Source organism: Eupeodes corollae, chromosome 3 (genome assembly GCF_945859685.1).
Source record: "Eupeodes corollae chromosome 3, idEupCoro1.1, whole genome shotgun sequence".
NCBI classification, from domain to species: Eukaryota; Metazoa; Arthropoda; class Insecta; order Diptera; family Syrphidae; genus Eupeodes; species Eupeodes corollae.
Genome location: NC_079149.1, coordinates 108,629,116 through 108,649,581, shown reverse-complemented (window position 1 = coordinate 108,649,581; position 20,466 = coordinate 108,629,116). Strand labels below are relative to the sequence as shown.

The 20,466-nt window shown below is 35.1% G+C and overlaps 3 protein-coding genes across 7 annotated transcripts in view; 1 reads left to right on the top strand and 2 right to left on the bottom strand.

The window, feature by feature from the left end:
- Positions 1–12,449, top strand: part of LOC129950354 (serine/threonine-protein kinase grp) — a 33,120-nt gene extending 20,671 nt beyond the window's left edge. For 4 of the 5 annotated variants that reach the window (XM_056062264.1, XM_056062265.1, XM_056062268.1 and 1 more), the window contains 4 exons: positions 5,365–5,542; positions 5,690–5,832; positions 10,285–10,494; positions 11,592–12,449. In XM_056062264.1, coding sequence (XP_055918239.1) covers positions 5,365–5,542; positions 5,690–5,832; positions 10,285–10,494; positions 11,592–12,247 — 1,187 coding nt within the window. In that variant the 3' untranslated portion in view covers positions 12,248–12,449. The remainder of the gene's footprint in view (positions 1–5,364; positions 5,543–5,689; positions 5,833–10,284; positions 10,495–11,591) is intronic. The other variant, XM_056062269.1, reaches the window with a different exon arrangement.
- Positions 12,450–15,436: 2,987 nt separating this feature from the next.
- Positions 15,437–16,707, bottom strand: LOC129949874 (probable methyltransferase-like protein 15 homolog). The gene has a single exon (XM_056061576.1). The coding sequence runs from the start codon at positions 16,654–16,656 to the stop codon at positions 15,574–15,576; it is 1,083 nt and encodes a 360-aa protein (XP_055917551.1). The 5' UTR covers positions 16,657–16,707; the 3' UTR covers positions 15,437–15,573.
- Positions 16,708–19,129: 2,422 nt separating this feature from the next.
- Positions 19,130–19,925, bottom strand: LOC129951936 (uncharacterized). The gene is made up of 2 exons (XM_056064304.1): positions 19,722–19,925; positions 19,130–19,646 (listed from the first exon to the last, which is right to left on the bottom strand). Exons 1-2 carry the CDS (start codon positions 19,824–19,826, stop codon positions 19,134–19,136), a joined length of 618 nt encoding a protein of 205 aa, XP_055920279.1. The 5' UTR covers positions 19,827–19,925; the 3' UTR covers positions 19,130–19,133.
- Positions 19,926–20,466: the final 541 nt, after the last annotated feature.

Here is a 20,466-nt window from a genome sequence, read left to right as displayed (position 1 = left end):
TAAAATATATGTATGTATATAAAGTACTTTTTTGTTTTTATACATTTATGACCACCGCAAAAAGTTGGTTTTAGAAAAAAGAGGCAGATTGTTGTTGATGTGTGATGTGATTTGATGTGATTGATTCATGCGTACGTACGTACGCGTCTGCAATGCAGTTGTGTTTTATTTGGAATTTTTGATAATATGGAGAACTTTAGCCTTCGTAATTTGAATTGTCTTTTTTTTTCTGATCAATAATAATTGGGAAAGAAATAAAATAGACATGTTGAAGAAGAAACAAAAAGTGTAACGTTCTAAAAAGGTCACATAGTAAAATAAATCACTCCTTGAAATTACTACAAGATTCAAATCTTTGAATTAATGATACGAAAGTTTTATATAATGTATTCCTGGTTTAAGATTTGAAAATCTTTGAACAAGGGGGTCCAAAAGCTGTAAAGTTAGGACAATACCTGACGACCTTTGGCCTGAAAGATTTTGACATTTTGTATTCTTTTCTTTGTAAAGAAAAAGAGACTACTCTTCATAGTTCTGAAATCAATTCATCCTCAATATATCTATTAACTAATATGTACATCAAAGGCCGATTTCTTCAAAAACTTCTTATTTTTAGAAAAAAAAAAATAGAATTCTAACTCGTTTCGTTTGTAAGTTCTAAGCCGTTAAAAATCTAATTTAGATGTCAGTTTGAATTAGAACTTCGTTTTGTGGTCTAAGATAATAGACTTTGGTCTATCGATATTTTTAAAGTCATCAATAGGAATTGCATATTGTAAAATATAATGGTCGCGCACAAATCTGCTAAGCTCAATAAAGCATTATAATAAGATAAAATATTTTGTGCAGATTAGGTGTTAATCAAAGGGAAAAGAATGCTACACAATAACTTAAACACAGTAAGCTATTTACTTTTTGCCAAAACATTATAAGGGTGATTTTTTAAAAGCTATAGGAATGTTTAAAAAAACACATACAATTCAAAAAAATGCATGAAAACTTTATTTGATTCGATAGTACGGTCCATATTATTTAATGTTTGAAGATTATTTCATGCGAATGTCTATCCGCTTAGTCCAATTTTGGCATACTCTTTTCAACATTTCAGTTGGTATCTCACGAATAAATGCTTCAATTCTGTCTTCCAATGCGTTAATTGAAGCGGACTTGTCTGTAGGGACATAAGCTTTAACATAGCTGCACTATAAATAGCAAGGCGTAAAATCGCACGATCTAGGCGGCCAATTGACCGGTCCGTAACGTAAAATGTTCACCGAACTTGCCTCTTAACAAGTCTATTTTTGCGCGTGCTGTGTGGCATGTGGCACCGTCTTGTTGCAACCACATGTCAAGCTCTTGCATTTTGGACAAAAAAAGTTGAATATCAGCCCATTCATCAAAATTTTACGTTGCAGTAGATCGTTCAGCTTCAATTCTTGCACAAGCTGTATTTGTAAAGGCATCACAACTAAATCCTTCTGCAAAATTTTCGACGTTGTTGAGTAACGGAGGCTCAATTGCTGCGAACGTCGACGAACACTGGCCGATACAACTGCGATATTTTCTTCAGTTCGCATTCTACGTAAGCGCGTTGGTGGTTTGATGTCCAACAATGTAAATTTGGTGCGAGATTAAGTCATAATACCACGAATAGCCTCTTCAGTCGATTAAACTGAACTTTGTTAACTTTAAATAATAAAATTCAATAATTTGCAAGCGTTGTTCGTTTGTAAGACGATTCATGGTTAAATTATAGACCAAACTGAAGATGTTTGACAGTGAAACAAAACACGAAACGTGCGTCGGCTGTTTAAACCAGTGTTGGCAAAAAGATAACAGCTAAAAACCACCCTTTGTAAGCGGTCGTAATAACCATGACTCTTAAGTCTGCATAATAAAACACATGTCGAGAAAATATAGCATCTTATCGTGACTGTTCAATATTTCCATAGACAGAAGACAGATTGTCGGTTCGGGCATTAGTGGATTTTTTCAGATTCATAGATAAGAATATGTGCATTTAAAGAATATTTTTTAAATATTCAGCCTTATCACAATTATCACAATCGGAAACTTTTAAAAATCTCGAAGAAAAATTTACCAAATATGTACGTTCGTAGTGGAAAATCTTGTATAATTTTACATTACGAATACATTTCGTGATAACTTAGCCCTTATAAATATATACATATCTCGAAATGTTGCAAATGTCATTTATCCTTTTCTTCATCTCAACGCTTATTTAAAACAGAGTTCTATACAAACGCTATTAGATGTTAATAAATACGAGAGGTTTAAATATTTCCAAAACAAAAATAAAACGAGAATTGCTAGACCGAGTTTAAAATTGATTTTAGAATTGGGTGTAATTTGGTCTAATGACTTACAACTCTCACCATTTTTCTTTTTGATTCTAGCATCAGAAATATAGAAACTCAAGTGTTTGTCAAATCTCTGCATGGGCCAGTGACAATAAGAATGATCACATTTAGATGGTATTCAACTCCTCATTCCTTGCAATAAAGTGTACCTACACAATTTTAGTATTTTTAATAAAATTCGTTTAAATAATTCCTGTTTATTTTTTGACGTACTCAAGATTGTGGCAAATAAATATAAGAACAAAAGCCATTAAGCTTCAAACCAATTCATAGTAGATCAATAAATAGCATTGACCAATAACGAAATTTATTATCCTTACCTAATAACTTCGGATACACAATCCTAACATCAGTACTTCCCCGTGGCAATCCTTTGTAGGTCAGCCAATCAAATCTGTTCATCAATTTACGAACAGATCTAAATTGTCGATTATTGGGCACAGAGATGGTGCTTTTTTGTAATAAACATTTATATACAAAATATATCTCTTTTACATACCTGTGTTAATTTTTAAATTAAACAGATGTAAATTTGCTTCTTCATCATAGGTGTGTCCCAATTGGACTCTGTTCAATATGTAGACATAAAACTGCATGAATTTGTCTGAAGTTTTTGGGATGAAAAGCATATAATTTATAACCTTTTCACACGCCATGCCCTATCACAAAGATGTAATATCCAAGCGATCTAACAAACTCAGACATAAACTCCACATTGTTTAAATGAAAATCCTCTAGAGCCTAGGTCCATTAGAGTGCGTGTCCATTTGATGGTACTTCTCTCGGTTAACTCTCGAGAGCAACTCTCTGGAAACTATCCATTTGAGAGCCAAATTTTAGAATTTAGAATTTTACTATCGCGGGCTCTCTGCTAGAATATTGAGAGTTTTCTTGCTGGGGATAGTCTCATAATCGTGTCCACTTGATAGATATCTTCTGCAAGCATATTATCAGTTGGCCATGTATTCTTACAAGCGAAGGGTTGCGGCTGCTTTAATTATTGGCACTGTTCTTAAAAAATAAAAAAAATGTTGGGTCAAACCGTGGCTAGATCGTCGTAACCAATTTGGTGAGGGGTCTGCTCTTTTAAGAGAGCTTAAAATTGATGATCCTTAATTTTCAAAAAAGATACTCAATTAAGGGAAGCCGTACCAGTACGCGAGCGTATACTGGTAATACTTAAGATTTTTAGCATTCGGTAAGCATATGAAACGCAAATCATTTTCAAAGAAAAAACTAAAAGTTAATTGTATGATCTGTGCAGATGATTCATAAAGCAGCCTTCAGTACCTTTTTCGGATTCCAGTCTGTAAAATTTCTCCACAATAATTCAACTGACTCATATTTTTCAATAAGTTGATTGGTTCACTCCAATGTCCACTGCCTTGCCATGTTTACACTCGACAGCTACACGCAAAATACAAACTGTGTTATTATTCCGCGAGCTTATCTCGGATAGTGGTAATTACATGTGTCCACTTGCGAGTGACTTTCAAAAAGATCGATTGTCGAGAGTAATCAACTCTCCGCGAGGTACTCTCCAGACAATGTCCACTTGCGAGATCGGTCTCGAGAGTACTCTCAAATGGAAACCCACCTTTAGATCCATTTGCTATCACAACGGTAAAAGTGTTGTTGTTATTTTTATTTCAACAAATAGTTCTTGTTTTCTCACGAGTCTAAAAAAGAACAAAAAGTTTTCTTATTAGTTTCTAATGTTGCACATAAAAATGAAGACAGTACCAAATAATCATATGCTCGTTCTGAATTTTTTTTTTTGAGTCTTGCAGTTTTTAATAACAATACAAATAATTGTGGCCTTAATACAGAACATTAAAGTTGATTTTCTAATTTTACACAATACAAAAAAAAAACACCTTACAAACATTCTACTTTCCAATCCAAAAAAAAAAAATATTACATAACTTGGGTACTTTAAGATTTCGAAAAAAGGGAAAAATACTTTTAAACTTGACATACATACAAATTTGATTCCAAAAAACCTTAAAACCTAAATTTCCCTTTCGTTAGGAAACAAAAAGAGAATCGTTATAAAATATTAAACAATTAAATTTTGTCTACAAAAGTCACCTCGCTCATGGTCTTATTGTTAATGAAATCAATTTAAGTTCAAATGAATAGTAAAAACAATGAAATCAGATATCAAAAATGTTCTTCAACTTGTTGACGTCTATTCTTTATTCATTAAGAAGACAAAAAAAAAAACATTTTAACACTTAAACTTAAACCCAAATCGTTAGCTTAACCCGCCTCATATTATATTGTTTTTGGTAGTAGACTGTATTCACAAAATTGTAAATAAAACTTGTTGATTTAGGGTGTGGTTCATCTCTAACATCTATCTTCTCTCTAGTGAAAGGAGAAAAGCTGCATTCGAGCGTCCTTTATGTAGCGATTCAAACGAAAACGACGATGATGATGATGATGATGACGACGAAGACGGCTACAAATGATCATCGTAATAATGATGTGATTCAGTGAAGCACGTACAACCACTTAATTGTGCATTCACTGTGCTTTAGCTTTAGGTTTAGCTTTAGTTGGACGCGGATATGATGACAGTATTTGAGATTCTTGTGAGTTTCATCTTGGCAAAAACTTGGAACAATGATGGTACGAGAGGAGGAAGGGAGTACAAGTTTAATGAGTTGCACTGTTGCTTGAATTACACACTGAATGATGGTGTTTGTCTTTTTCGTTCTTTTTTTCTCGTTTTTTTAATAAATAGAAATGAAGGTTAATGATGAATTTGTGATTTTGTTCAGGCGGCAACAAGAGTGTAAAATATTGATTTTCAATTTGCTTTCTACTTGGTTGGAAAATTAGCCTGAATAGTTGTCCATTAATATTTATTGTAGAATGCGTAGAGATATAATAAATAAGCCCCTACACACTTCAAACTTGTACACAACTAATTAATTAGAAAAATGCCTTATGTCTGTTTTGTTGTTTCTTTCTATAGAGCCTGATATCGGTATGCCACAGCATGAAGCGCAAAGGTATTTCACACAACTACTATCTGGGGTGCAGTATTTGCATTCGAGAGGCGTTGCCCATCGTGACCTGAAACCAGAGAATTTACTCCTGGACGAACATGACAACATCAAGATCTCAGACTTTGGAATGGCGACCATGTTTAGGTATTAGGTACACCACACAATTAATCTCAATTTAGCTCCTTGAATTATACTAATATAAAGTTAAAACAAATTGCTTGTCTCTCCTTTCCTTTCAATTTATGTCACTTGGCGGTGCGGTTTTTGATTTTAATTGGAAAACAAATGTAGAATGAAAGGTAAAGAACGACTATTGGACAAACGCTGTGGAACTCTGCCGTATGTTGCTCCTGAGGTGCTGGTCAAACCGTATCATGCACAGCCGGCAGATATTTGGTCGTGTGGTGTTATCCTTGTCACAATGTTGGCTGGTGGTGAGTAATAAACAAATAAATTACATTTAATTTTGATTTGGACATATTTTTGAATGCATTTTTATTTACTTTTGTGAAAAACTCAATTAACAATCAATCAATCACAACTGTTTTATTTTTTTTTAATTCTGGCACTAAATTTTGACTACTACTGTTTTGTTTTTGCATTTTTTATTAACCTAATTTTGTTTGCGTTGCGTGTGTGTTGCAATATTATATATGCTACATGCTATGTTTGATTTTTGTTTAATACATATTTGTATTTATGTTTTTATATTTACATAAATAAAATATTTGTCATTGAATATTTTTGCTGAGTCTTTGGTATTCTAGCTGTAGATTTTATATTTGCAAGCATCTAAAGCTTTTATACCAAAGCTCCAGCTTAAATTGCTTGCTGCACATTTTTTATTAAAAATTATTTATTTTCTATTCCTGTTTTTAATTTGCTCTGCAATTTTTTGAAAAATTAAGTTTTTTTTATTACATAATTTAGTTTTTTATTTAAAAAAAGAAATATTAATCTTGAAAAAAGTCTTATGCACGAAATGAACACTGATTTAATTAATTGCAAATTTTATTGCTTAACAAATTTTTTATACATATACATACATGTGCACAATGTACAAACCTACATAAGAATTTTCCTGATTGATAAAATTTTAAGAAGTTGTTTTTTATTAATAAAACAAAAGAGAAGTGATGAACTTGCGGTTTGTGTGTGTGTGTGACAAGATAAGATAATATGTAGCCTAATAACTTGTCGCCGGTAGGCAAGACGATATTGGCTCATATGCAAAAAGATGAGTTCAAGCTCTTTACTCACTTTTCTGAGGACTTTCTTAGAGTGGTATGCAAAATAAAAAACTGTGATTTCGAACTCAAAGTGTTGAGATCGATCTCTCGACGAAATCTCTATGTGAGAAAGTTCTATTTTGATAAGCAAAAAGATGAGGAAACGCGCGATTGCATGTGATCGATCTCACAAATTGTTGAGGATGGGTTTTGTCTTACTCAGTTGATAAACAATAAGAAAAAAAAATTAGATGCCCAATTGGTGAAGTTTTTCGAAAATTGTATAGATTTAGTGAAACAGGTGTTCAATTATTGTCAGATGAGTTTTTGGACCCAACCCTGGAAACACGCTGTGGTGCTTTGACTCATCAAGAAAAAATGAGGATTTTTCAACGTTATGTATGAGATCCTGGATTTCAAAGCGGTGTTTATGAAAACATTCGTGTCAATAAATCAACGATATCTAGAGCCGTAAAACTGATTGGATCATATTCCCACACACTTCTGAAGAAATAGAATAAGCGCAAAGGTTATGGAGGAGTACGCACAGGCTACGTGCAACGCGGATAGAAAATTTAGAAGCAAAAGAAACGTTTTCCAATTTTGCAACATAAGATTCGAGTAAAGCAAGATGCAATTCCATCCTTAATCAGTTCTTGTTTTGTCGTACATAACTTGCAAAGAATTTAAATGAAGATGACTATGGATTCAAGCAATCGATAAATGCAAATTAATGATTCAAATGATGATCGAACTCTAACGACCTCAGCTTGTATTCGAAGTGCCGGACAACAACGTAGAACTACTGTTTTAGCTAGTGCAAGTGCATACAATGAGCTTTGAGATCGTATATTATTGAGTCAGAACTAGAGAGTGAATTCGTTTTTTTTTGCATATGAAAACGATTCCGAGTCCGAATCTGCTCGATCAATCTCATATTCGAGTTCAAGCTCGTCAGCTCTGACTCTTGAGAACTTTCTCATCTTTAGCATATGACCCAAATATGGTAGCCCTGATTTGTTTTTGGTATTTGCTGATTGGGGATCCCAGCCCACAGAGAACAAAAAATAACACTAAAGCTAAGAATACAAGATTGAAAGATCTTCCAGTATTGGCCGAAGTGTCAAATGCTTTCAATAGCACCCAACTAAGTGACAATTGCCAATTTCTATCAAGTGAAAACTGTCCTATCATACGTTTGGGGAAGAAATTCGAAACCAAAACATTGGTAGACTCATTGAAAGACAATTTTTCTTGAAAGATGATAGAGTATATGAACATTTATTTTAGAAGTTAAAACGACAATAGATACATGTAAAAACAAATAATGAAGCAGGCAATATATAACGACTATCTTTTAAAGTTTGTTCATGCGCCCTTTTCAATCCTTGACTTCTTTTATTTTATTTCAGACGATGATGACTTCTTGATTTATTCCATCTTCGTAGATTTCAAATTCTTTGCAAATCCTGTAAACTATTGTTGTTTTTTCAGCATCAACACTTTCTGCCAATTAAAAATTGAATTGAATGATGGTATTTGGAAAGAACACCATACAATATCCAATTAGTAGACATTGGTCCAATTATTTGAAAATAGAAACAAATGCATGTTTAGACGACTACAAACGATTGCAAGAAATCGTCCATTTTTTTGATATAACATTTATCGTCAATTGACTTCCACTTTAGTTTCCGTCAATTTTGACTGATTAAATAGTTTTTTTTTGTACATGGATGATATAAATAAGTTAGAATATTTTGCGAAAAATGTGCCAACATTGAAAATCTTTCAATCGGGTATAATAAGCTTAATGCTAATAATCAGCCATATATTGGCCCCATTTCCTCATTTTAGCGTAACCTATGTTTTCGAAATAAAAAAGAAATTAAACTTTTGAATTTTGTTCGTATTTGGTTTTAAAAGTAAGCACTTTTTGTCTGTCGCACATGAAAGTGCTCGAATATACAAAATTTCCTTTAAATGTACAAAATTAAAACATCTTCTATTCACAACTCTACATGATTCTAACTTTTCTATATTAAAAGAATTCAAAATTGGAAAGCGTCCCTTTACATATTTGTTCGGAATTTCACTAAATTTCAGTTAGAGTAACTTTGTATCAACACTTTGTATACTCACCCGAAGATTTAACACAATGGAATTTGATATAAAGGCTGATTTTTTTAGCTTATCTTTTTGGCAATACTTGCTCAAACAGCTGACGCACGTTTCGTGTTTTGTTTCACTGTCAAACATCTTCAGTTGGGTCTATAATTTAACCATGAATCGTCTTACAAACGAACAACGCTTGCAAATTATTGAATTTTATTATCAAAACGCGTGCACTGAAGAAAATTCATCGCTTGCTTTTTACCGAAAAATTGTGTTCAGCGACAAAGCTCATTTTTGTCTCAATGGGTAAAACGTAAATAAGCAGAAATGTCGATTTTTGAGTGAATATCAGCCAGAAGCATTGCATATCTTTATAGACAAGCCCGCTTCAATTGACGCATTGGAAAACAACATTGAAGCAATTATTCGTGAGATACCGACCGAACTGTTGGAAAAGATTATGCCAAAATTGAACTATTAAATTATATGGAATGTACTATCGATTCAAATATAGATTTCATGCATTTTTCTGAATTGTATACTTTTTTAAAAAATCACCCTTTATATTAATTTTATTAACTGGGGAAAAAAATCATGTTAGTTTCTGTACTTACCATTTTATAACCTGAAACCATTCGAGCATACAGATTTTTTGGGCACTTTTAAACGACAAAAAAAAAAGGTTTATGCGAGGAAAAACAGACATTCTTTGTGAAAATGCCCATTCGCAATATCAAGTGCAGCGTACCTTCTGTTCAAATTTGAATAACTCAAGTAACCACCGGAAATTTAATTCTTAGTTTTGAAAATGTGTCCACGGTCTATCTCAACAATCAATCTTAGATTTTCCAAGCCCTAAATGCGACAATTTTGTTTATTAACCTAGACTCCGAGGTACAAATTAGCCGGAGCTAATTTCTGGTGATCGACCGGCTTCTTCAAAATCTTTGATCGACCGGCTTCTTCAAAATCTTTAAGATCTAAGTCCTTAAGCAAAACATGTTTTTTTGTCGTTGGTTGAATGCCTTATTCCAAAGATCTATGATAAATGTGCAAGACTGGGTCTAAAGTAGCAATATTTTTAGTTTATCTTGGATATGGTACACAGTTTGGTCACTCTTGTTCCCTTAAAACTCTTTCCACTAAAGCTGCGTGTAAACTTCAAAGAACGTAAACACATTTAAGAATATACAAAAAATCTTTTATTTTGGTTTGTTGGGTTGACCCTTTTTAGTACATCTCCGATTCGCTCAGTTTTGTTTTCTTAAATCAACAATACTGTACGAATCGGAGCAGGACTAGTTAAGTCATTATAATTATCGATGACTTGTGAATATTATTCACTTTAATCCTTCTCAGTCGAACAGCGACCACATTTAATAATGACGCCCTTATATTATTTAACCCGCATATCAAAACAATACAAAAAATATATCTAAGCTTTATTATATTAATTTATATTAATACTTTTTTACTTCTCGCTTTTTACAAAAAAAAATAAAAAAAAAAACTTTTAATAAAAAATTTTAATTTATTTTGCAGAACTTCCTTGGGACCAACCTTCGGCCAATTGTCAGGAATTCGTCAATTGGAAAGAAAACGACCAATGGACAACAAAAACACCGTGGAGTAAATTAGACACACTAGCTATATCACTGCTACGCAAGGTATTAGCCGTCCAACCCGCCCACAGAATAAATCTAGACAAAATTTTGGATCACAAATGGTGTAATATGCAATTTATTGATTGTGGTAAGTAGTTTTATTATTTTATCTTACAACAAAATTGTTATAAATTATATAGAAATAATAATATGTAGTCTTAACTTTGGTAACATTTGTTCAGGTACTTAGTGACTCTCAGTGGGTTTAATACAAATTCTGAGAGTAACTTTGTGCCTAAATGAAAGTTATCCCCCTTCAAACGCACATTGAGTGTAGAAAGAGAGAGAGAGAGAGTGTGTGTAAATAATTTATTTGTTACATTTCGACGCCGAATGTAAACAAAAACAACAACAAAATGTTTAAAAAATATACATACAATTTATTTTACTAATCAATTAACAAAGTTTGGTTTTGCTGTGTCGCTTGAGATGTATAGCAAGACAGATTCGGCATCGCATGATATCTTCTTATTCATTATAACGCCGCACAAAGTAACCAAGTTGGGATTCTTCTTTTTTTTTTTTTGTATCACTCGAGAATCTTCTAGGAACGAAAGAAAAAAATAACCAAACCAAGCACAATAACCAATAATTGACTTCACGCCGATTTTCATTGCTTTGGCGCTTTAGCTGTATGATAGATTGTTTACTTCATAAAGCTAGATTACCAAAGCATTGAAGGTTTCGCATTTCCATCAAAATTAATATCTGCTAATCCACCAATCATTATTTCATAATTTTTGTCTTTATCATTTTTTTTTAAATAAATCCAAATAAAGGCCTCGCGAATGTTTAATTTTCATTTGTTCATTTCTTTTTAATTGTTTATTGTTTTTCAGTGTTTTTATGTTTGTTTTTTGTTTGCCATTGTCGCATATTATTTTGTGATGTGTTTTTTGTTTGTTTGCTGCATATGATTTATCTTTGATTTCGCTTTTATTTGGTCTTTGGTGATTTTAGCTGTATGGTTAGTTTACTTAGAGATTCCATAGAGCTTTATCACCAAAAACTAAATGATTGTGGTTTTTCGTTTAATCTTTATTAATTTTTACTATATTATATTATTTTTTATTGATTTTTTAACATAAATACATGCATCATCTTTATACAGTTTTTAAATAATTCACCATTTTCAAATTATGTGTGTTTTTAATAAAATTTCAATTTAAAATTACTATTTGACAGATTTGAAATCGCACGATGTAACTGACGGCGATCTGCGCTCACCAAAGTCCAAGCGACAGTGTTCCAGTTCAGACTTCTCACATCCTTTCGACGATTCGATATCGCGAGTTTATTGCTCTCAGCCAATGCCGACCATGAGAAACGATGTAGAGGCTGACATAGCGGCGGGTTGTGGTGGAATAAACCGAAGTACAAACAACAATTCCGCCTTCGAAGCCCGCAATGGATTCTGTTTCTCACAACCGGCCTTGCTGGATGATCTAATTTTATGCACACAAATGAATCAGACACAATCGGCGAGCCAAAATGTATTCCAAAGACTAGTGCGACGTATGACAAGGTTCTTCGTGACCACACAATGGGACGATACAATTCGAAGGCTGTTCACGACACTCGACAAACTTGGTTATACCCGGAAAATCAATGATGATAGTGTAGTGACAATATCGACGACCGATAGGCGAAAATTGCGCCTGGTGTTCAAAGCGCACATCATCGAGATGGATGGAAAGATTTTGTTGGACTTCCGTTTGTCCAAAGGATGTGGTTTGGAATTTAAGAGACGATTTATTAAAATCAAACAAATTCTGGAGGATATTGTGCTGAAGGGGCCGACGACGTGGCCAATCGCGATAGCAACTAACTCTGTGCCTTAGGTTGTGTTTTTATTTTATTTTTTTAAATAATTTAATGTTAAGTTTCTCATAAAACAAAACACCATAACATGTATTATGTTTACAAATACGTTTTTTTCTCGATTTACGTTTATTTTTATTCTCTCTGTTTTTTTTTTTTATGAAGAAGAAGAGTAATGTTTTAGTAATAGGAAAATAAAATATAATATTTGTAATCAAAAAATGTGTTTGGTTTTTATTTCTTTTGTTCATTGTGTAGAGGAGGGTGTCAATAAAATAGTACCAGAACTCTAAAGTCATTGTAATTTGATGGGAAGCCTGCATTTTAACAAAATCGTTTTCCACTTTTACATTACTACCTAGGAAGGTATAAACTACCGTTTTTCTGAAGACAAGCTTGTTAAGGGTACCAGCCACGAACCGAAGCCTGTAAGGACGATCAGGGGAACATCGTAGTAGAACCGCAGTCTATGTTGAAAACATGGAAAGACCACTTCTCCAAATTATATAACGCCGATGACGAACCTAATTCCGCTTTAAGGGAGATAGAACAACTCAACCTAGGCGACCCAGGTCAATAATTCGCCTAACTGACCTCGACGAAGTGAAGGTAGCTATCGAAACTAAAGTTAAACAAGGCTGCTGGAGCTGACGGCATCGCTGCCGAACTATTCAGAGTAGCAGGCGATGACTTGGTAGGGAGAGTGCACCAACTCATCTGCAAAATATGGTCGAAAGAAAGCATGTCCTATGAGTGGAATCTCAGCATAGTTTGCCCGATACATAAGAAAGGAGACCCTCTAAATTTCGCAAACTACAGAGTTATCAGTCCCCTTAACATTGCATATAAGATCCTTTCTGCCGTATTATGTGAACGTCTGAGCTATTCGGCAACAACCTGATAGGTGCTTATCAGTGTGGCTCCAGACCAGTAAAGTCTACTATCGATCAAACACTACGCAGATCTTTGAAAAAACCCAATAGCTTCAAATCGATAACCATCTCTTGATCGATTTTAAAGTCGCATATGATCGGGTGATTTTTGGTCCTGTACGGGCTGTACAGCGACACTGACATAGTTAACAGAATTAAAATCCAACGGCTTAGATGGCTAGAGCGAGTAGACATCAACGCTCCAGCCCGGAAGGTCTTCGAATCCAATCCCGAGGGACGGCGCAAAAGAGGAAGACCGTGACTCAGGTGGGTGAAGACTTCAATCAACTTGGCGTGTGAACCTGGAGACAGCTAGCTAGGGACCGAGCTGGCTGGAGACGCATATTTGTTATATATATGTTTGACGCATATATATAAGCTCAGATCCGCACAGGACTGTAGCGTCACCCAAAGTAAATAACTAAGTAAACTTGTCAAGAATGCAAGAAGTCTTAAAAGTATCCCTGCTATGATTGGCTTAAAAAGCCAAAGATTTTTTAAGTGAATTTGTAAGCAGAACAAAAATAACGTATATCCATTATAAACTGCAGGCCAAAAGTACATAATGATGATTCTTTCTGACCAAATCTGTTTCCATTAAGCTTGATTAAATCACATCTAGCCTTAAAAATCCATGTGATCTTGTTCAGTTCGAAAGATCCAGATGTTTGTAGATGCGCGTACTGCTCTCAGATGCCCTTCTTAGGTTTTCTTGTTGACCTCCTGATTTCAAAAGCCCCAATAGATCATTGCCTTTTTGGATCCAATCAATTTGAGAAATAGATCTCATCCCAACACAGTCCAAAACAATATCCTAGATTGTTCAATTCCTTTATCCAGAACAATTTTTCCCTCAAAAGTATTTTAGTTAGCTGATGCGGTAGTCTTGTTGCATTGTATTCGAATATTGTTTTTGAAATATATCTGAGGTGAATATCAAGGCTATAGTTAATAGTAATGTCCGTTCTCAGCCCCATTTTCCATTGCCGAAGAGTAGTTTGGAGTAAATGTAGGCAATTTTAAAATTCGTTTAAAAAAATAGCGTTGAAGTTTATCCACTTCTTCGAACATTCCAAAGCCCCAGATCTGAGCGTAAATTTGAATAGCTCTATAAACCACTTACTTTTTAAGTTGATATTTCTTTTTGCTAGAAATCGTCAAGTTTATTGTGTTCTTGGCTGCAGTGTGCTTTGTAAACGACATCTTTGGTGAAAGTAAAAATCCTAAGTAAGTATAGTTGGAGACAATTCGAATTCTTTCTCCATTCAATGTCCAAGTTTCCTGACTAGACAACCTTCCAACATTTCTGAACACCATTATCTCGGATTTAGATAGATTTACTTCTAGGCTCCATTTAATGCAGTGACATTCCAATTGCGTTATCATCTGTTGCAAAACCGTCACATCATTCGCCAGAATATCCATATCGTCTGCATAAATCAGCAACCTTATGTTGAACAAGTCAATAAAGAGTCCTCTTCCTAAAGCCCGCCCGAAATTCTGTTTGTATATTTGTACAGCTACTCGTTATAATCTTGGCCACACATTTCATAAGGCGATTCCCCTGTAATTACTCGGCTGATTTGTATCCCCTTTTTTTTAATTGGGAAAGATAATTGGTTTCACAAAGGCTACTGTTTGATTCCTTTGGTTAAGGAAATAAAATTGATAGAGCACATTGGGCAAGTTCAGGGACACAAGGGACTTGAAAGTAAGGCAAGCTTCTAGATAAAGTACAGCTTTTAGTTAAATGAAAAAAACATGATTAACAGACATAATGACATAAGTAGACTTGACTTCATAATTAGGTAGAATTTTTTGTACTAACTTTCCAGTCAATTTTTTAATAAAGTTGTTTTAATTGGAAGAACATTTTTTGGCAGCTGGTGAATCCCTTATGTCGTCTGAACCAGCGCATTAACTATCGATTATCTCAGGTCTTTAACGACATTTATAAAAGCGGGTATGCAACAGAAAATAAATAAATAGAGTAATAAAGTTCAGCTTTCGGTTGAATAAAAAACATCAACTGTCATTTTGATAAAAGTAGACTTGACTTAAAACTTAGGGAGATTTTTCTTGACTAACTATCCAGTCAACTTTCCATTAAAGTTGTTTTAATTGGAAGGTAATTTTTTGGCAGCTAGCCAATCAGATACTAGAAACTTGCCTAACTTTCAAGTCGCTTATGTCGTATCAACCTGCCCATTGTATCAATTTTTTCCTGAATGAAAGCTTTGGTCTGAAAACTATTTTTTAAATAAAACAACATTTTGGCAATATTTTCTACTCTATTTTAAATACTCATTATTTACAAACTTTTCTTTTTGTTTGATTTCTCAAATTACAACACTTGATACGATTTATGTACTTGAGGTTGTTGCCCTCTTCGAACTGTTTAAATTAGTCTTTCTCTAATTTACTTTTTCAACAGCTCGCAACTTAGCCGAACGACTTCTGGCATTCTCGGCAATTTCCTTCTCCGAGGACACAATCACACGTTTATGCAATTGTCTCCAGGTTTTCTCCGCCAACGATTCCATTACATCCTGATCGTGTATTAAATCATGTCCGCTGTACTTCAAAGGAACTGGATTGGCCATGCCCTCAATTATATTACCATTTATGTGTCGCTTCACAATGGTGTCTTCCAGAGAATGGAAAGTTATGATAACAAGTCGACCGCCCTTCTTCAAATACCTCTGTGCAAGAATCATGCCATAGTTGATTTCGTTCAATTCATTATTCAGGAATATTCGAATGGCTTGAAATGTTTGTGTTGCTATGTGGGAGCGTCTTTGTAGCTTATTCAGGCGATATGTTTGTGAAACACTTGATGCCACCAATTCGGCTAGTTGTTGGGTTGTTTCGGTCTTACCGAACGCAGATCGTGACTCAACGATGGTTCGGGCAATTCGTTTGGCAGCTTTTTCTCCACCATACACTCGAAGAATCTTAGCCAAATCGGGTTCGTCGATTTTAGCTAAAAGCTCAGCGGCAGTGATTTGTTCATGACCCATCCGCATGTCCAGGAAGGCGTTCTTCGAATAAGAAAAACCACGTTCCGACTCGTCGAATTGCATCGAAGATACACCCAAATCGAATACGATTCCATCGAAGGTGCCCTGTTTGATATTGCGTTCTTTCAGAAGCTGAGGTAGATCGGAGAACTTGCCAAGCAGTGGGATGATTTGTCCATCAGGATATTCGGCAGCCAACTGCTTTGAGTGATCATGAGCAATTGGATCTCGATCTAGGGCGTAGATGGTGGCATCTGGCGCTTTTTGTAGGATCCCCCGACTATGACCACCAGCACCGAAAGTCATATCAATAAATACCTTGGATGGGCCTGCATTTAGGAAGTTTATTGTTTCTTCAAATAACACTGGGATATGGGCTGGGGATCGGGTTTCAGTTGTAGCAGCATTTGTGTATTGCAGTATGTTTCGTATGGCACTTAAATTTGTTCTTTTAAATAATTTATTTCTAGGAAGCATTTTATTTTTGTTTTGATGTAATTAGAATGAACTATGTTAATTTTTTGACGTTTATTTGTTTTTGCTGGTTTATCCAAAACGTATGGATATTTGTCTGTCAAATTTATCCGTCCTGAAGAAAAAAAAAAAACAGTGCTGACGACTAAATTAAAACAAGTACTTGTATGTTCTTTTTAGTTAAATATACACGACCAAGACTAAAAATGGCTGTTTTCGTTAAATTGCAACGCATGATCAATTCACTGAATCATTTTAATAATTTAATTAATGAAAATTCCACTAAATCCAAATCCTATTTTCGGTCTTTTATGAGTCATTGGAATTTAGATGTCCAGCTTTCTTATGACTGTTTGTTCAAATGAATTTCAGGATATTTCTTTTTGTTTTAATTTTACTAATAAATTGTGGAAAATTGGCATAGAACTTATCTTTTACGTGGTTCAGAAGAAAACAAAAGTGTAAAGGTTCTTGAAACGTGAACCATTAGTAATGGAATAATTTTTTAGTTGTCAAAATCGATATTAAAAAGGGGAGACCCTCTAAACTGTATCAATTAAAGAAGAATCAGTCTCCCTAACATAAGCCCATCGTCAACAACCTGATAGGGTCCTTATTAGTGGCTTTAGGCCGGGAAAGTTCACAGTCGATCAAATATTCACATTACGGCGCATGCTTTAAGAAAAAAGAAGTACCCAACAACAGAACAAAGCTGCCGAACTATGTAAGGCAGCAGGCGATGGCTTGGTAGGGAGCATGCATCAACTCATCTGCAAAATATGGTCGGAAGAAAGCATGTCCGATGAGTGGAATCTCAGTATAGTTTGCCCGATACATAAAAAAGGAGACCCTCTAAATTGCATCAACTACAGAGGCATCAGTCTCCTTAACATTGCATATAAGATCCTTTCTGCCGTATTATGTGAACGTCTGAAGCCGTTCGTCAACAACCTGATAGGTCCTTATCAGTGTGGCTTCAGACCAAGAAAGTCCACTATCGACCAAATATTCACACTACGGCTGATCTTGGAAAAAACCCAAATCGATACCCACCATCTCTTTATCGATTTCAAAGCCGCGTATGACAGCATCTATAGTGAAGAGCTCTACCGAGCAATGTCTAGTTTTGGCATCCCTGTCAAACTTATCCGTTTGTGCAGAATGACGATGGAGAATGCACTATCAAGGTCGGAAAAGATCTCACCGATGCATTTGATGTCAAAAAAGGTTTGAGACAAGGCGATGCACTGTCATGCGAGTTCTTCAATGTCGTTATGGAAAGAATTGTGCAAAACTCAACCGTCAACACTAGAGGCACAATGATCCAAAGGTCAATCCAACTTCGGATACGCAGATGATATTGACATAATTGGAAGATCAAAGCGTGATGTCAGTGGAGCGTTTTTGAGCATTGCGACGGATGGTCAATGAGGGCAATACCAAGTAAATGCTGTCATCAATAAAGGACATTGAACAGCGACGTCTTGGACAAAACATCACAATGGACAGCTATAACTTCGAGGTTACCTAGACACCGCTATAAACACAGACAACGACACCAGCGCTGAAATCAAGCGTCAAATAACTCTTGCAAATCGCTGCTTCTTTGGATTTAGAAGGCAATTGAGAAGTAAAGTCCTCTCTTGAGCATCTATAAAATCACCATCTATAAGACTCTCATCATCCCAGTTCTCATTTATGGCACTGAGGCTTGGACCCTGTCAAAGAAAGATGAGAGCGTCTTAGGATGCTTCGACAGAAAAATTCTTCGGGTGATTTTTGGTCCCGTACGCATAGATGGAGAATGGAGGAGAAAATATAACGACGAACTGTACGGGCTGTACAGCGACACTGACCTAGTTAGCAGAATTAAAGTCGAACGGCCTAGATGGCTAGGCTAGGTCATGTAGAGCGGATGGACATCAACGCTCCAGCCCGGAAGGTCTTCGAATCCAATCCCGATGGACGGGGCAGTATACGAAGACCGCGACTCAGGTGGCGCACGCAGACCGCGACTCAGGTGGGTGAAGACCTCAATCAACTTTGCGTGCGAAGCTGGAGACAGCTTCGCACGCAACCCATATGGCAGCATTTAAAGGAGCGAACTGTAGAGCCTTGTCTAGTTTTGGCATAGCTGTCACTTAGGTAAAGCGCATGGAAACTTATGCTCGAGCCTGGAAAGACTTTCAATCCACGCCCACAGGATAGCGCAGTAGAGAAAGACCGCGGACCAAGTGGTGAGCACAGGTGGAAAGCTACCTCACCTCACCCGACTTGGAGTGCGCAACTCGAGACATCTATAGCTAGGAACCGAGCTTGATGGAGAAGTTTGTCAGGTGAGGCCCTAATTCATTCCGGACAGTAGAAATTCTATAGACCAAATAGATGTTAAACTTGCTCTTTGGAAACATTATGGAAATATAAACAAAAACAATTATTAAATCATTTTTCTAAAATAAATAAAAAAACTGTCCACTCGACTACAAACTCTCTAAATGTTTATTATGTTTCTCCAATAATTTCTCTAAAAGTTTTGCTTGTTTATTATTGCTTTCGATTTTCGATTGATTGAGGTCCTTACGAAATCGATCTGGAGAAGCAACGTGAAGAGAACCAAATCGATCTTTTTTCGAGTGGCGTTTTGTTTTGAACTTATCCTTAAATTTACTCAATCTGAGGGTGTAGTTCTTTTGCAGACGCAATTGTTGTTTTCGTTTTGTGATAACATCTTCTTGTGAATGTGAGTTTCCAATCATGCTGCTACTGGTGTCGCCTTCAACAAAAGACGACAAAGAATTTAACGTATCCCAGTTTTGATTTAATGTCCTCAAAGAACCTCGTCCAGAGCGTAGAGTGCGTCGTGTGAGTAATGAAGTTTTCCGGCCAATCGTACCGACGACATTACGGGGAAGGAATCTTGAAAAAGACTTAATTGTAGACTTAGAAAGTAATGATATGTGTTCCGCTTTAGTTATTGTATCCGAAGATGAGTCCTTAACAATTACAATAATTCATATATTATTTATAAAATAAGCAAACATAAAAGAACACATATAATAATAATTTACTTCTTCGAGATTGTCAACAGGTGCTGTAGTATTTTCTTTCGTGTTTTGGTTTTTATGGTGATGATCTCCTTGACGTTCAGACGCCGCATTTTCTGATGAAAACATCCTTATTTTTTTTAATTTAAAATGTTGTTTTAATAAATGTTTTTATAAAAAATACTACCTGTTTTATTATTAAGATTTTTCAATGTTTATTTTTTTTGTTTGAATTTGACAGCGTCGTTTTTAAATTGTTTTCGTTTAAATATCATTAAGTTGGAAACTTAAAAAATAACGAAAATCATTCACAATAGGTTCGTTAGGTATCGCAAGCTAAATTCTTAAGGACTTGACTACATTCTTTTCTTTTTCAAAAAAGAAATAAAAATATGAGAAATAAAAATTAAGCAAAAGTTAAATTTTTGTCCAAAAATGTATTTTTTAAAGGCGCAAGTCAAGAGCATGAAATACATTTTCATCAGTTCTTATGGCAGCAAAAACGTTTAGGGTGAGATGTTACTTTTCACTTTTTGGATAAGTGAAGTGGTCGAATAAATTCCAGCAGAGAAGGCCAATTTGGGATACATAGTTCGGCCACATCAACATCCTTCCATTAGGCTCGAAAATTCATTAGCCATCGCTCTATAGCATTGCTCATCAACTATTACTAGGAGGCTGGCTTCAGTTTCAAAGATGTATGGACCAATGATTCCCTTTGCCCTAGATCACACAAAACATATACTTTTTGAGAACAAACGTCTCAATA